The sequence below is a fragment of the Oreochromis aureus genome, linkage group 7 (genome assembly GCF_013358895.1).
Source record: "Oreochromis aureus strain Israel breed Guangdong linkage group 7, ZZ_aureus, whole genome shotgun sequence".
NCBI classification, from domain to species: Eukaryota; Metazoa; Chordata; class Actinopteri; order Cichliformes; family Cichlidae; genus Oreochromis; species Oreochromis aureus.
Genome location: NC_052948.1, coordinates 49,027,785 through 49,045,303, shown reverse-complemented (window position 1 = coordinate 49,045,303; position 17,519 = coordinate 49,027,785). Strand labels below are relative to the sequence as shown.

Here is a 17,519-nt window from a genome sequence, read left to right as displayed (position 1 = left end):
CAAGATTTGAAGAGTTGACCCGTCAATCCTGTGTACAAATCACCTCTGGGGAGGATTCACTGGAGCGAAAAGTTAATTTGGGTGTGGAGAAAGCAGACTGAGCAGGTTAAGCCCAGGGAGTTGCCTTACTTTTTACCCATTTATTGTATTATGAAATACAATAAATGTTTATAACTAAGATGAACTCAGAAAGCTGGTTTTTGTAACACTAAATGGAAAAGCTGTCAACTTTACTGAATAATAAAGCTACCTGTGCTAATTTTTGTGTTTGCCTGAGTACAGCTGAAGCCACTTTACCTGCAATAAAATGAAACAGTTTTTTTTTTAAATTGGAAAGAATTAAGGAATGAAATAAAAATAATTATTGAAATATCAATGAATTTATTTGAAAAGATGTAAGATTATTTTCAATTTGAAATAGTTAATTACTGAAATGTGTAATTTATTATTTAATTACTTATTTAATTCATTTTGGCACTCGTGGCCCTCCAGTTTCAACAATACTAGTTATCATTCAGGTGTTTTCACCTTAAACACTTCTACCCCAACGCTTTACGTTGTTCACCAGTTCCTGATCTTTTGCAAAATGTTAATGCAGCCAAACTCATTCCCGAAGCCAGTTTAACCACTCGGCAGTCATCTTGAAACGCCTCCTGGCACTTTTCTTTTAAGCAATATGTAAATATCTTTAATTTTAGTGCTCACCAGCATATTGGAATGATAATTACCAATCACCTGATTACCTGTTTTAAAAAAAGAAAATAGTTTGTTTACCTCTTTGCAAGTTAAGCGCCATCACAAGCTTGATAGAGGACTTTTAGAATTAATTTAATTCAGGACACTTTTAGCACCACTCCTTCTTTTTATGTAAGAAAGAAGGGGTGGCACATCGAATTTAAACTCCTCACATAAAACGTCCTGAATAATCAGGCCCCATCTTATCTTAAAGACCTCCCATGATGCAATGAGTGTTTCTTCTTTACTCACCTCATTTTACTCTGTGTTTATACGCCGCTGTGCATTTAATCCTTAGTTTTTACTAACCTCTGGCCCTCTTCCAGTGTTTCTTTCATCCCATCTTCCTCCCCTCACCCCCACCCACTTGCAGCAGATGGCTGCCCCTTCCTGAGCCTGATTCAACCTGAGCCTGCAGGTTTCTTACTGTTGAAAGGGAGTTTTTCCTTCCCACTGTCACCAAGTGTTCGCTCATAACTGCTTGTTGGGGCTTCTCTTTCTAACATTGCAGGGTCTTTAACTTACAATATAAAGGCAGATTTTGGCATGACAAAAATACACCTGAATCAAACTGAATAATGTTGATGATGCAGTTTAAACTTTACACAGATTCCAGCAAATAAAAAGACAACAAAATACCAAGTCCAAACACTTTACACTTTACTGTCCTGACTATTTGATATGGTGGAGCACATATAAAAGTTAGAAAATTAACTAATAGTTAGTTTGGCCCAAAGGTTTTCTATTCTACACAGTGAAGCACATGAATACACGGCAATGTGGTTTAACACAATAAATAGGTAAAGTTGTCAGCTCAAACAAAACATAAAACATCTACAGTATTATGACAGCCTCTGATAATGATATTTACACTCATCAAATAACTCATATTTACTATGGAATGATAGGATGAAATGCACTATGTTGTGGTGTCTGCACTCACTTTTGGTTCTGCTTTAATGCTGGTTGTGTGTAGCTGCGTGAGTGGTGAGGTGTCAGTCAAGGCTCGCTCTGTTGCTACAGAGGGGCTACATATGTGTACACAGTTTCCCCAAGCATATTATACATGTTAGAAGCTATGGCTCTAGTCTATATCAAGGTCAGAGTCCTCATCGCTCACAGTGCTCTGTATGATGGCTCCGTTGCGAACCGTCTTTGGGACGACAGGAGGCTTTTCGGGCAGCAAGCCGTACTCCTGCAGCAGCGCCTCCAGGTCTACGGCAAAGAAGTCTTCCCCGAGCTGATCTGTGAGCCGCACAAAGTTGCCGATCAGGTCACCGGCTTTGTAAACGAGCAGAGCAGGCAGAGCGCTGTCTCTGAACAGTGCGCTGGTGCTGATGGCTGAGCTGCGCACGCTGCAGAACTTGACCAGCGGGTATTCCTGAGCTAGACACATCAGGCTGCCGCTCATGGCCTCGCAGCCCGGGACGTCCGGCTCATAGATGTGGATCATGACCAGGGTGCTTTTGTCCTCTTTGTCTAAAGCCTCCAAGAACTCCTCCCCACTGTTTAGCTCGTAGACCTGCTCAAAACGCTTGCCGCGGCACAGCTGGCGCCGCATCTCTTCGATGCGCTGCATGCGGTAATGCTGGAGGAATTCTTCATCATCCTCTTCTTCCTGAAGCATGTTGTACTCCTGCATGGTCATCTGCGAAGTGGACAGGAATGAACACACAAAATCAGAGAAGTGTGTGCAACACAATTCACACTTCTTTCTACTCTTTGAATACGAATCTACAGCCTGGAGAAAGTGGACTTGGGACAAAAACTGGAAACTGGAATAAACTAGACTGAGTTTTATTCATTAAAGAAAAAAAAGCAAAAGCATCTTGAGCCTATCGAGTATATACTGTACATTGTTTGTTCCATCCACAAATACAATCACTGGTGCAGATCCTAGAAAATATAGGTCGTAAACAAGTTTGTTTTTTTTTCTTTTTTTTAATCATGTTCATGCTGTCCTTGATAATCAGCTCTTTGCCTACATTTACCCCAGGAGGGATGCCACTGATCAGCAACAATAAGTCTGAGCTAAACGAGGGTTTTCAGAGGTCTTTCGTGTGTCTTCTGTTAGTTCGATTTACTTACTTTGCCTTGGATTTTTTCCTGAAGTGCCTTCTGTTTCTCTTGGTCTTTTTCCTGGTCGAGGTTAGAGCGGCATGTCATCGACAGCTTCTTGATCAGTCTTTCCATCTCCTTCTTCTGCTCTTGTTTCTGCTCCACCTCAAGCTGCTTGTACTTCCTCCAGTCATTGATCACACCCTTGGGCCCTGACACAGAACAGCCACTGTTACCATAACACACTCTCTATTCTTATGACACAGCTGAAAGATCGATTAAAGTCAAACACAAGGATGGCTTAAAATGAGGGACGCTCCAAGGATTTTTTTAAAAAGTTTCTGACATTTTTATTTGTCAAAAATAACCATATAATTTATTTAGATGTCATTTTGAGCTGCTGCCTTGTGACAAGGGAGCAATGTTTTCTTTGTTTTTCTGTGAATGCACTATATCTGTTTGTACAACCTGTGTTCACAGCACTTCCATCTGTGCTGTAGTCTATCTCGGGCTCGGTGACTTCAGCATCCCTGATGGTCTTGTTTTCCCCATCCTCATCATCATTGTCGCTGCCTTCATCCTCACTGCTGCTGTAGTAATACTGCAGCTTCTCTCCCAGGATCTTGTCATCCAGAGTAGTCATGATGACGGCTCACCTGTGGGAAGCAGTATGAACTAGTTTAATAATGAATAATAAACACACAGTAAAACGACTCCGAGACATTAAAGACTTCTAACCTCACTGATAGAAATCTGGATAAATCGGATAAAAAACGCGTTCATTGCTTAATAGTCCAGTATAGTGCAGTATAATCCAGACAGATAAACACAGCTAGGAAAGGCATATGTACATAAAATAGGCCACACACTGTACATAGCTTAGAGTAAGTGTGCCAGTTTATTAAACTTAAGCTAAGAGGCCTTTTGTGATGCACCGATCCGTATGTAAGAGAGCTGGTGTGTACAGATGGACAGACGGGGAGAGAGACACTCCTCACACTGCCCTCTTACTTATGACAGCATACATAATATGAGGCATTAATCGGTACTGTGCTGCTCTTTTGTTTGCGTCGGGCGCTTTATTATTGTCCCAGCACAGCAGCTGAAAGCGAAGACAACACCTAACGAGGGCTGATCTGAGAGCCTCTGCCGATGTTAAGACAGATAGCTCAACCATTTACATTCACTATTGCTGTTATTTCCTCAAGTACATGTGCCGTACTGAAAAGAAAATGGCGACAATCCAATTAGCTTGTTTATGTAAGAAGGACGCGGGCCGAACAGCTGGTGGTTCGGGTGTTTGTAGAAAGTAAGGTGGTTAGCATTAGCTACGTGGGTTAGCTACTTCTCCTATGCTGACTTCCTGGGACTTCGCGGCAGCCATTACCCGAGACTGCGTTAAAATGAAGCCGACTCCTACAAAATATATTGCATTAAAACGACACAATCCATCCGTTGCTTATAACCACCCGGCTTCTTACCTCAATTTAATAACCGGCTCGTTGTCTGCCCGAGCTTAATCCACTAGTTCAACCGCCTCAAGCCGCTCTTCCAAACAATCGCGATGCCTTCACGGTTCTCTGACGTGTCGTAATAATGAAATGAGGGTAAAGAGAATCGGAATGAAGTCGAAGCTGCAGCCAGTTTAAACTGCATCTTGTCTGTTATGTGGACACGCTGAAACTCTCCTCTCCAATAACTGTAACGAAACAATTTTATTTTCTATAGCTTTGCAAACAATTGCAGCACGTGAGTATTTAATTTACTTATAAGGTTAAAAAATAACGTAATCAAGCAGTAGAAGATCCGAACTGCTTTCTAAATTGTTAATTATGATACTGTTTCCATCCAAACTAATATGTTAACCCATTGTGGTGACATTGTAATATTTAGTTTGGAATTTATTGTGAGTTGGGACTTTACCGAGGGCGCCTAAAGACAACACATGAGGTGCGGGAATATGGGAAGTTGCTGGAAGATAAACTATGCAACTCCCTATTTCACCACTAGAGGGCAATATGAGTACGAAAAAGAGTGCTGCTATAGATTCATTCTACAGTCAGTGCCATACGGAAGCGTAGTACGGAAGCGTAGAGCTGCCACCCAGGCAAAAGAAAAATAGAAGTATATCACGTTATAACGTGAAAAGTTTATTGTTCTAACAAGATACTTTTCATGTTTGTACAAAATACTTTTCACGTTTGAACAACATAATATCACGTTATTACAATATACATAATTATCACGTTCGTACAATATTGTACGAACGTGATAATTAGTGTGAATGCTTGTAAAAGCATTCACAGTATTGTTGTTGTAATCTTTATTATTATTTTTATGCATATTGTAATAACGTGATATTATATTGTTCAAACGTCAAAAGTATATTGTACAAACATGATAGTATATTGTACAAACATGAAAAGTATCTTGTTAGAACAATAAACTTTTCACGTTATAACGTGATACACTTCTATTTTTCTTTTGCCTGGGTGGCAGCTCTACGCTTCCGTAGTACGTAGTGCCAAGCTAAGCATTATGACTTTATCATTCTTTCTTCCTTTTAAACATTTTTCGCAAAAGCTGTCTGAAATCAGTGAAAGGATACAGGTTTGCATTCCCATGTTTATACAAACGATTACACAATGCAAATCATCTGAAAAGACTAATAGCAGGTACATACAGACTGTATCTGTGTTTTATACGGATACAGTCTGACATATATAATCCCATATGTATGTATGCAGAAGTGCATATAGCAAGAACACGTTTTAAACTATGAAGCAAGGGCAATTTAATTATATGTGTATTTTAAACCACACTGTGCACCCTGGTTATTAAAAAAAAAGAAAAGAAAGAAAGACTTGAAAGAAAGAAAAAAAGAAAGAAAACTTGCACAGTTACATAGCACTGGGCAGGTCTCTCTCATCTGCCATCATCAGTGTTCAACTTTAAGCCAAAGAATACACTGGTTTTATGAGATGCAATGGGTGAGTAATGTGGGTGGGCGACAAACAGTCATGAGAGACAATGATCATTGGGTCGTAAATAATGTTGAAGCCTGAGTCAGTTTGAATGAATGGGCAGTTTTATTTCAGTCTTTATGCTGAGCTGCAATGAGATCTTTCAAAATAATTCTGCAGACAGTTCAAACGTTTACTGATGGACAGTGCGAACAGGTATTGTGATCATTTCAATCTTCTGACACAAGTTTTATTTACAAAAAAACATGTTTATTCCTCATGTATTTGTGTTCAAGTGTATGACACAGTGAGCAAAATAAAGGAAAAGGCATATTTGATTTCATTCTGAGCTCTTGATTCCTGTGTGACTCTCCAGTGCTGTTCAAGCAAGCATTACTGATGTTTTCCAAGCAAACATCTGTAACACTAATTTGCTTTTTTAAAACTGTTTTATTTAGCAGCCGCCTCTTTTACCTTCATATAATGATCTTACAAAAACAAAATAACCCTCTGATGTCTGCAAAGGTTATAGCTCATCAGTCTGCGCTCTGTCACCTTCCTGCCCGTGTTCTTGCTTCTCTTCTGCTGGTACTCTAAATGACACGTAAGGACACGTCCTGGTGTTCTGACACACCAGCTTCTTGAGTGTGGCAGAGTTTACTATTTCAAAGCCCACCTTTCCTCCAAAGGTGCTGGGCTTCCAGTATTCCGGAGAGCATATAGGGTTTCCCAGGAGGCCTTTAAGGGAGAAGGGGGCACCCATCTCCACCATGCTTTCTCCAAATATGGCCCCCGCTCGTGTTTTCTCCAACAACAAGCCGGGGTAAAATTCCAGAGCATCAATGTCACCGTAGAGCTCTTCGAGGTCTCGCGCTATCTCCTCATTATCTGCAAAAAGTGACCAAATATGTCAAATAGGAAGTTTATAAAGCAGGTCATCAACATTATTACAGTACAGATTTTTACAGATAGTATTTGCAGGTTTTAAACCATACTGCTGTAAGGCTGGCAGATCAGTTCAGCACATTAGTTTTGACAGGGAGGTTTTCTACAGAGCTACTCCAATAGAGTGAGACACACTGCTGTGAAATTTCATGACCAGGTGATGAAGCCCTCCCCTGGCTTTGATTTTATTTTGTAGACCTACTGCTGCTGTTTCAAGGGGTCCAATCAGCAGCTACTGAATTCACTGACTATGGGTTAAAACACCTCTTTCGTGCATTTTCAGGCTGTGTGAACTAGCGCAGTCTTTCTCCATCTTCATCACAGAGTCACTGGTGGAGTTGAAAGCTTTTTGAAAATTTCACTTTGTCAGGGAGCTGCATGATGTAAATCGGCACATGACTGCTTAAGATGGACACTCAGTGGAGTTTGTCACATGTAACTAGAGATTCTGATGCAAATGCATTCCCTCAATACCCTTCAGAGGACAGCAGAGGGAAGAAAATAACGTTGGCAAAACCAGTGCTTCAAAAATATGTTTGCATAGAGTTGTACAATTTGTACCATGTGAGCTAGACACAGAATCATTTGCCTTACCGGTGAATTCCCTGAATGACGTGTACGGCTTGAGGTTAAAGCGCTTCCTGTACTGGTTGAAAGACTGGAGGCGGAGTTCACGGGACTCCTTGATGGTCCCAACGGCTACTTTGGTGACCATCGCATTGATGTTGTGCCCACCACCAATCTGTGGGTCAACGGTGGGAGAAGTAAGTAACCAATATGGAGTGACCTCAGTCAAAAGACATTCTGTGAGAAGTTAGGTACAAAGTGACTGAAACACATGGCTTACTGCAGAAGTCTGCACAAGTCTCAGCTTATCAGTACAAAAACAAGCTGTCAGCATGCAATCACATTACATCACTCACAGGGTATGATAAAGCAAAACAGAAAAACTTTGTTTGACTGCCAGAAATCCCTAAACATGGATAACTGAATCTGGCAACACTTCAGTTGCTGATGGTTGCAAAGCGAGTTAAAAAAATCAGACGTCCAAACGACTCTACCTTGTAAAAATGCACCATAACTGTGTGTTACAAGTACACAACATGTGCCGTTTGCTACCTGCCCAGCAATTTGCCTGGAGAAGGAATCCACGAGGGCCTCCACGCCGTAGTGCGTCAGAACAGACGTGTTGAAGAGAAACTGTTTGTATGACAGCTCGTCCCCGTTTATTAAGAAGCTGTCGGGCATCAAAGGGTGCCAGTGGTAGAGCTGGCTGAACTCCAGAGCGATACGGTTGCCGTACTGGAAGTGAGAGCCGAACAGCAGGGTGGGATCGAACTTGAGTTGAAGCAGGTATCCGCTGAGGTGCTGCACGTAGTCTTCTATCACGATTCGTATGGTCTCGCCTTTGAGATGCAAAGGGATTAAAGCAAAATGCACCAAGCAGACAGTGGCTCAAGTTAAACAAAAAAGTTTAGCAATAGGTGGACAAAAAAACAATACATAATTAAATGCAATAGTTTAGTGTAAAGAACAGGCTCTGGCTACACCTGTGCGGAATTCAGTGGTTGCTTAAGGCAAAAGACTTCTTGTTATTTCCCAAATGATCACCACAGCACATGTTTTTTCATTAGGCACAGATTTTACGCCAGATGTTTTTCCTGATGCAACCTTCATATTTATCTTGACTTGAGACCAGTACTAGGAGTACACCATCTTATGACCCCCTTGAGGCTGGGTTTGAGTCTGTTCCCGACATCAAACCGAGGCTCTTTCCTGTGTAAGGCAAACATATTAACCACTACACCACAGAGATGCTGGTAAGGAACAAAAGTCTGGCTCAATCTTTCAAAAAAGAAAAAAAAAGTCATTTTTAAACCAAATTTAGTATAAAATCCAACATGTTTTGCTAAATTTTATTTAAAATAGTTAACTTGTTATTAGAAAAAGCAGTGAACTGTCACATGTCCTAGCCACTTGCACTAAACACTTTGTCTTTGGTTGCTGCTCAGAACAAAGGAGCAATGCCAGGCTCACTGTTCCTTTTGAGCTGTGTCTAACTCACCAATAATAATGAGCCGTGTGGTCTGGAAAAGCTGCTCATCGTCCCAGGTGGGATGCTCCGCTTTCAATATATCACAGACTCGGTTGTGCTCCCTCAGCCACAGCGTGGCGTACATTCCCAAACCCGGGAGAAGTCCATAGACTTCCTGACCGATAGCCATCTGAGCCTCAGCGGGGACTCCAGGAGGGTAGCTCATTCTAACAGATGCATCAGCGACACTGGGAGGGTACATCTCTCCATTAATTAACTGACCGGACAGAAAAAGAAAGAATAATTATACACGTCATTGTCATCTGTAATTCACAATGTTAATACAGATTAAGTATTTCATTTTAAAAAGAACTGCAGAACTGACAGTTGCGCTTCTAAATTGACGTGTACACTCGCTGGCTGCTTCATTAGCTACACCTTGCTAGTACCAGACTGGACCAATAAAACCAACAGAAGATGGGTACACTGTGGTGATAAAGGGATGAACATACACAGTAACAATACTCTGAAATGATGCTCAGTTGGTTCTAAGTGGCCCAAAGTTTGCCAAGAAAAATATCCCTCACACCAGCAGCAGCAGTCGATACAAGCCAGGATCTGTCCATGTTTTCACAAAGTCTTTGTGTTAGACAACATCTGCATACTGCAGGTGAAATTGAGCACTCTTCTATTACTCACTGTTGGTGAGCCCACATGAACTGCAGGCATCTGAAACAAACAACCACAGGCACGTTTAAAATGACTTGCACCACCTTTTGCTCCCACTCTGATGCTCTCTTTGAACTTCACCAGTTAAACATGCTGTTACAAACCGGGTTGAACAGCCGTGACAAAAAAAGGAGATGCACACAAATTCCACTTAAAAACATATTTATCTTAAATGAGGGGAACAAGGAGAGAGCTTCAGCTAACCGTGGTGTGTGTAATCAGTACAATCAGTACAGTGCAATTGAGCTCTGAGGGGTTTTATCGAGCAGCACCACTGATTGGATGCAAGCTACACCACTTCTCTGATATCTGCAGATGAGCCCTGCCACACAACGGGCCGAAATGAAAGCAGGTTGAAGTGGATTATCACGATGTTGGATGTCTGCAAGCAGTGAATTGCAGCTATGTGATTGGCTGATTAGATGACTCAAGGGGCAGTTGAACAGGCGTCCCTAATAAAGCAGTCAGATATAAGTCTGCATATGACTTTACCTGATATTTCAGCTTTCCATCTTTGAGAAGCCTGAGGTTTAGCTGACGATCCAGGCTGTCTCCATAAATGTGTCCTGCGTCCACCTGTTTGAGTCGCAGGAGAGAACAAAAAAAAGCATCAGAGGTGTAATTGTAAAAAGCCGCTGCTACTTCATCTGGAGTTACCCTCCAACTTCCACCAACCGCCAGCTTCATAATGTAAATTATACTGCTGAAATTTAACAAAAAGACAGAATAAAGATTAGAAGTTTCCCTCTGCTCTTATGCTATGTATAAAACACTAATTATTTAATAAAGCTAATGTGCTGCACACCAAAGCTCAAGATGGACTCACCCCGTGGCCGAGAGCCTTAGTGAAGCCGAGGCCCATGCGATTGAAGGTCTTAAAGAACTGGTGGGTGAAGTGCTGCGCGAAGAAGGCGAACATGAGGCTGGTGCGCTGGGGATCGGGTCGGAACGTCCTTCTCTTCAGAAGCCTCTCAACCAACACCTCAGGGTCAGGTAGCCCAGCCTTGCCTGAAGAGAAACACCACAGCATCACGCACCATACCGGGGGGGGAAAACACAGATACACCCGACCTCAAGCCATACTACTGACGCTCTGACACAGCTGACATGTTACACTGCACTTCTGCGCAGTCCAAGGTCAAGATATGGATAAAAGCAATCCTTAAACTACACTCTTTGCATAAAAATGTGGATTTAAATTTGGAACTATGTGAGCTTACATTTGAGCCCAGTGTTTGTTGTCAGCTGTTTAAATTTATACTGTTAATCAACAGAATCATCAACCATCGTTTGACAAAACACATTTAAATGAGCAATAGCAGACACTGGCCTCTTGGGGGCAGTATAACAAAAATACCAAGGGATTCTAAACCATGACTAGCAAAATTTGATTCATGTTGAGTCATGTTTCAGTCCGCTTGCTGGGTGTCAGTTTGGTATTCACTTTCTATCACACTTCCCTAATTACAAAATGTGGCTCCTTGGAAGCTAACCTTTCACCCCCAAAGGTGCGGGGCAGTCCTTGGGCACCGGGGGCAGAAGTCGAGTGTAGTAGCTCAGATTATAGTAGGATTCCCAGCTGAGGTAGTCATACTTGGAGTTGAAGGTTGGAGGGCTGGGAATTAAGCTTGACCTCACTGTTGGTACAAAAAAAACAACAACTTATCAGATACACAGAACGTGTAAAAAAACATCCAGAATGAATTTCTCTACAATGAGTTTGCTGACTCTGGACCTGTTAACACCAGCCGCATGAGGACGTCCCGCAGGAAAGTGTGGTTGATGATGTCCCAGAGCCAGTGGAAGTGGGTGAGAATGTAGTGCACCACATCTGGGTTGGGCCTGAAAAACTGACGCACTCGGGTCCAAAACTCGGCTGGAATGGCAGAACATCACGAGACACGGTCTTGTTATTACTGGAAGTCACGGCAACTGGGGATTTGGAAATCTACTCTAAATAACAAAGTCGTTATGTCATTATGGAGCAGAACACTTGGCAGGCATGGTCTTGCTTTTAAAACCAGGATCAAGACTTCTGAGTTGCCACCCACACCTCTGGAGTCGGTGGATTACTGAATGAAGTGAAATATAATGGCAGTTCTGTCCGATTATCGGCCTCCCTCGGGGCCCCAAAAACTCCAAGTTTACTGCGTCAGCTGGTTTTGCTGTAACACCTTAAAAATGTGCTTATGTTTAAACCAAAACATCAACATAAGGCTCTTATTATGTGGTTTTAGGGCCCCTCCACCAAAATCTGGGGTTAATGACTTTGGATTTTGATTACATCCACTACGGATTTGTAGATGTAATCAAATCCGTATCATACACCAAAGTAGGGTTGAGGTAGCATTACAGTACAGAAGCAGCACAAATTACTGGGGTTTGGCTCATTTTTGCTACTCTATCAGGTTAAACCACGTCTAAGAAGAATTATATGACATATGATGAGTAAAAACGCTCATCTCAAGGCTTCAGAATGGGACTTCACATACAAATGGCTAATCTGAAGGTTGAAGGTTCAATCTCTGGCTGCTTCAGTCTGCATGCCAAATGTTGTTGGGAAGAGATACTAACCCCGAGTTGTCTTCCGATGCATCCATCGGAGTGTAAATGTGTGGTATAGTACAGTTCATTTACCTTTAAATGATAACAAACTGAACACATTGTGAAAAAGGTTTAACACGAGCTGGAGAAAGCAGGACAATACAAGTTTTTGTGTCATACCACAGGCTTCTGATTTTATCAAAAGTGTGTTATTAACAGGACAAATAAGTATTGGTGTATCATATTCCTATATATTCCTACTTGTTACAAAAAACCCTGAAAAAAGAAAGAGTGTAATTCCCCCAAAATGTGAAACTGTTCCTTTCACTTGGCTGGTAGCTCCATAAAGGTGTCATAATATTTTCTTTGGAGCTACTTGAACAACATGTGTGTCTATTCTGCGTTACACAACAAGTGAAAACATTAGTCTACATCTAACTCCTTTTCCTGTCCAATACTCTTTTCCTTCCTTTTCTTTCCTAATCCTGCTCCTATTGTCTTTTTCTTTCCGTGTACAATCAAAGCAGTAATTAATTGTTATTACGCTCAGTGCGCAAATGTCTGCCAAATACATCGCAAATGATTGGGAACTACAGCGTGTGAGGGTTCTTTGTTAATGAGAAACAGACCAGCAAAGGTAGGCGTAGCGTCAGATGAGACAAGCCAAAACAGCTCTGATCCAGCTGCTCTCTTCTTGGCACTTCCCCACGTTCCTTCAATTTTCCCAAATAGTTGTCTAGACAGACGTTTTAACGCTGACAGCCTGGGGCTATGAAATGGTCTTTTTTTTGTTTAAACAATTTGGTTTCCAAACCCTTTGGTTTTATGTTAAGTTAAATAGTTGAAATTCATAAAAGGTACAGCAATAAAAGAGGATATGAGCACCACTCTCATAGAGGAAAACGGACTCACGGACTGTGCAGTTTTCTCCGTAGTAGCCGGTACGAGTGCAGTCACACTCATACTTGTCCTGACTGTACCGCACGCACACACCCCAGTGCTGACAGGGGAAGGAACAGCATGGATTGACTGTGGAAAACAAAGAGAAGAGAAAACTCATGTGAAGATCATTTGGAAATACTTGAACATCAGGTAGGCAGATTATATATGAAGCGGTGGCATGGAAATAAACTGAAAGAGAGATCAAATATTGAATCGGCACCGGCACTTCCTGCACTTCCTGCACACTAAGTGGCATTCCATACAAAACCATCTGCCTTCGAGCAAGTTCAGACCTCTATTTGAAAATGCCCATGCAAAAAAAAGAAAAGAAAGCCTTTGAGCCAGACATGAAATCAGAGACAGATGAAATCTCAGACTGGACTACTGGAAACATGCTTTTATTAAAAAATACCTCTGCGGATTAGGCAAGGTGAACATGTTTAAGTTCTTGTTCCCAGCACAACTTTTGTTCTTTACAGGAATTTTGTATGAATCACTGACGCAATGTGAGAAAAAAGGCACCAGGTGTCACATCAACATAAATGTGACAGTCTTGGAAATTTGCTCTATACAGCACTAATCGTTGCACAGGAAAGCATTCTGGAGAAGACCCACATAATTGGGTACCAAGTTTATTGTTGGAGTACTATTGCACATTTTACTCGACAACGTAAAGCGTTACATGTGTTACCTCCACTGAGAGGTTATGCTTTTGGTAGCGTTTTGAGTTTTGGATAAAAGAAGTCTTAAATGAGTTCTGATAAAACTTTGTAGAGGTGTAGAGCGTGCTCATGTTAACAATTTCTTACTGCCATTGCTTATATTGACAACATATAGGCAACACGTTGGGAATGATGTATATGAGGATTATTACCATTTGTATCCAAATATTTTGTCACATTTGACTTCAGATCTCACTTTTACATTTAGATATTTAAAGAAAGTTCAAGAGAAAGAGAATGAGCTGTCTTTTTACTCAGATATATACAAGTTTCTCATGTCCAGTTATTTACAAATCAGTACCTATTATCCATTACCTACTCCGACATAAAGAAAGTGAACATCTGTCATGGTACACTTATCTGATTTTTACTCCACCACAAACATATGTTAAAAAAGAACAAAGAAATCAGAATGAATGAAATTAAAAGTAAATAGAGAGTCAGCTGCCCTGGTGGAGGTTTGTGCTCTCAAAGTGATTCTTGTACTTCTTTAACATGCATGTTTGACCTTTGGGAAATATGCTCATTCCTACTCTGGTTAATAGACAGCTGAGTTGTTATTGTTCTGTTCTTCTCTGGCAGATGTGTACATGGACAGTTGGTTATACCATGGATGCTTAGCTGTTCTTATTAAACTCCTTTGTAGTAAAAATGGAGCTGGCACGTGCAATTTGATGGTAAACTATTTTCTACACATAGTCTGGATTACAGCCTCTAGTGACCCCTTGTGTGAATTTCCTGGGAAGAACTCAGTTTCAGAGCTTTCTGTTTCACGGCTGACACTCAGTTTGGCCAGAGCCACCACAACCAGCTGCTTTTTATACACTCATACACTGATTTAACATTACTTTTAACATTTAAAGTACTTATTGTTTGTCCTCTTGCAATCAGAAATCAATTCTTAATCAACCAATCATACAGCTCATAGACTGTATATATGAGATGGATGGAGGGTGTTAAATGTGAAGCCCGCGTACAAGTTTGTTAAACCTGCATCGTTTTTAACAGCCAGCAGCGGCTTTTCCTTTGGTTTCAAAAAGAAGTCCAACTGTACAGATGTCTGTGGGCAGGATGGCCAATTTTATATTTGCTGATTCAAAAATCAGATATTAGTATGTCTGGTGTTTATTTACACATTTTTTCTACGTCTAAGTCTGCTTGGCTCAGTGGATTGTCGCATTTCAAACTTATGTGATACAAAATGCCCTCTGGTGGAAACTCTGAACACTCATAGCATGGCCAAACTGCATTTCTTCCATCTCTTCTTTTTTTCTAACTTTCTAACTTTTGCAGGTCATTTTCATTATTTTTTGTTAGGGCAGTGAAGGGTTTTCAGACAGGACAGTGAGGGTAGAGAGCAGGGACCCTTAGCAAAAGACCCTAGATTGGAATTGAACCAGGTTCGGCTTTGGCTCAACCAGGTGAGCCAAACCGGCACCATACAGTTTAATCTTTCATTTATCAGCTGTTATAAATGCAGATACCAGCAGATTGGAAAATGGCTGGTAGCTGGTAATTAGGCAAACATACTGAAAACAAGTTGTCCAAAAAAAAAGATAACAAAATCTGCCCTACAAGCATCTCTAATGCAAATAATTAAAACTTTATATTTTGCTAGTTTAAATTACCATCAGCTGTTTTAATGGAGTTTATGCAAAGGCCACAGTGACAGTCGCCTCTGACTGCCCAGAAGCTGATTACTGCAGTTACACATTTTCACGTGAATTCAACAACTGGGCCACTGTGTGTTGATATTGAACTTCAGATAAGCGAGGACACAACCTCTCATATTGGACACAGCTGGGCGAGTGGTTATCTCCTGTTTCCAGCGTTTATGTTATAAATTAACTCAATTAGCTGCTTTCCTGCAGTGTTACGAGCTTCCCACCTACCCAAACAGTGCATAATGTGCTCCATTAGAAAGGATTCCTATGATAACAGATAATAAAAGATAATCTTACACTTCTTTACAAGTTTTATAAACCAGTGTGGGAAAAACTATCTGCATGAAAAGACCTTTGTTCTCAGACACACACAGAGAAGCAGAGTGAGGAGGAGGTGGGTGGTGCTGGTGGGGGAGGTGGGTGTTGGTGGGGGATGGCATCTAAACTACTGACGCACAAGTTTCTGCATGCAAGTTCTGGGTGAGAGTAAATCCTGTTAATTTACATTATGATGACAGATAAGGCCGGCCAGGCATTCTTTCACTCCAAGATCCATACACTGATAACCACAATTACCTGACTCTTTAGATCAGTTCTTGGTACACGGTTTCAAATATGCATGTTATTGGAACTGCAAGATAAACTACACATCCAAGCTCTTCTGAGTAAAAACAGTGCGGCATGGAACACTTCCCCGCGCACATGCTGATTCATGTCTCTCCAAGCCACCTCCTGGCCTCGATCCTCCACACTTAACAGATGTGTAACTACGTCTGACAGTTGTGTAAACTGTGTACTCACTGCCTGACAGGTCAAAAGTTCAAATCTCTCTCTCTCTCAAATCTCTCACACACATCTTTCATCTTGCATAGACCTTCCACAAAGCACTATTAAATTCAATGTAGACATAAATCTCTGGGGAGTCTTCTGTTGGAGACAATGAGCGTAAATATGTCATCCTGAAAAAATGTCATTCTGAAAAGGGCGGTGCTCAAAAGGTGGAGTCGGCATGAGAAATGAGTTAGAGCTGATCATGCTGCTCTGAGGACAGGATGGAAAAGAGCATGCATTACGTGTGTAAGACATGAGAGATGGAAAAAGTGCCCACATGGGCCAGGCAGGAAATGCCTGGTCTCCTCAGGGGTCTTCAAAACGTATAGCCAAGCACTTTTACAGATAATCCCGTGCTCAGTGTTGAAATCCTACCTTATGTAGAAATACATTAAGAAATACTCAGACTGCACTTGAATTTAAATTAAAGGGAGTTCCAACATCAGGCCTCCTTACTCGTGAAAAATCTTTTCCTTAGTCTTCCAGCTGATGATGTCATGTTACTGTACCAGTGCCTGTCTTTATTATCGGGGTTAAACGAATGTGTAGCTGCTGGCAGCTTCACTCACATCACTCAGAAAAAAGCCCTGATAACGACCAGTGTTAGTCAAAACACACACTGCGTGTGTTTCTTGCTGCAGACTTTGCAGTTACTAAAGCAGCAAATGTTCCAAATAACAGGTAATGCTATAAGTCTCTGGCATCAAACCCCACCAGTCCTCTTCACCTACCTGTGCTCGAGGTAACTTCATCACCCCGACACGCAGGTTCCCGCAGCAGCAACAAAAGCGCACAGGCTGATCCTAGGACAGAGGCTTCACCACATGGTTAAAAGTCAGTCAGTTTCGTGTCCAGCAGCTGAAATGTACGTCAAATCAACGAGCAGCACCTCTACGTGAAGGGCTCGATCTCTACTTACCTCTCATTCCAGCAGGAGTTTTTCATACCAACTCATACAACTGGTGGGAAAGTGCAGGAGATCCAGATTTTGCAGGTAAACACAGGATCAGGAGTATGGAAAAGATCCAGGTGTTGGGTCAGCGTGAAAGAGAAGCAAAACCAGCTATCCTGTGTGTGAGCACAGCCAAGCTGCACTGCGCCTGTATCGCCCCCGGAGAGAGGAGAGAAAGCGATGACTTGGATCCAAGTGCGGATTTCCGAGCCGGGGTTTCCTCGCTCTTTACCGCCTACTGCTGGTGATCAGTGGCCCTACTTCCTAAATACTTCCTAACTTTCTATTGACACGCTCACTGTTTTAAGGTCTTCTAAGATTTTAAAGCCTTGTAAATCATGGAGCTAAATAGTTTTAGACGCTGTAATCATTTCCATTTAATGTCTTTAATGTTGGTTC

The 17,519-nt window shown here is 41.6% G+C and overlaps 1 protein-coding gene across 1 annotated transcript; it reads right to left on the bottom strand.

Annotated features, from left to right (window-relative positions):
* Positions 1–1,311: 1,311 nt before the first annotated feature.
* On the bottom strand, positions 1,312–17,307 carry LOC116331813 (prostaglandin G/H synthase 1-like). Its single transcript, XM_031754620.2, is given in 13 exon segments — positions 1,312–2,453; positions 2,906–3,005; positions 6,264–6,644; positions 7,296–7,443; positions 7,821–8,107; positions 8,767–9,013; positions 9,958–10,041; positions 10,292–10,473; positions 10,959–11,102; positions 11,201–11,341; positions 12,922–13,038; positions 16,900–16,983; positions 17,088–17,307. Coding segments are annotated over 13 exon segments (2,556 nt in total). The 5' UTR covers positions 17,095–17,307; the 3' UTR covers positions 1,312–1,819.
* Between the last annotated feature and the right edge of the window lie 212 nt (positions 17,308–17,519).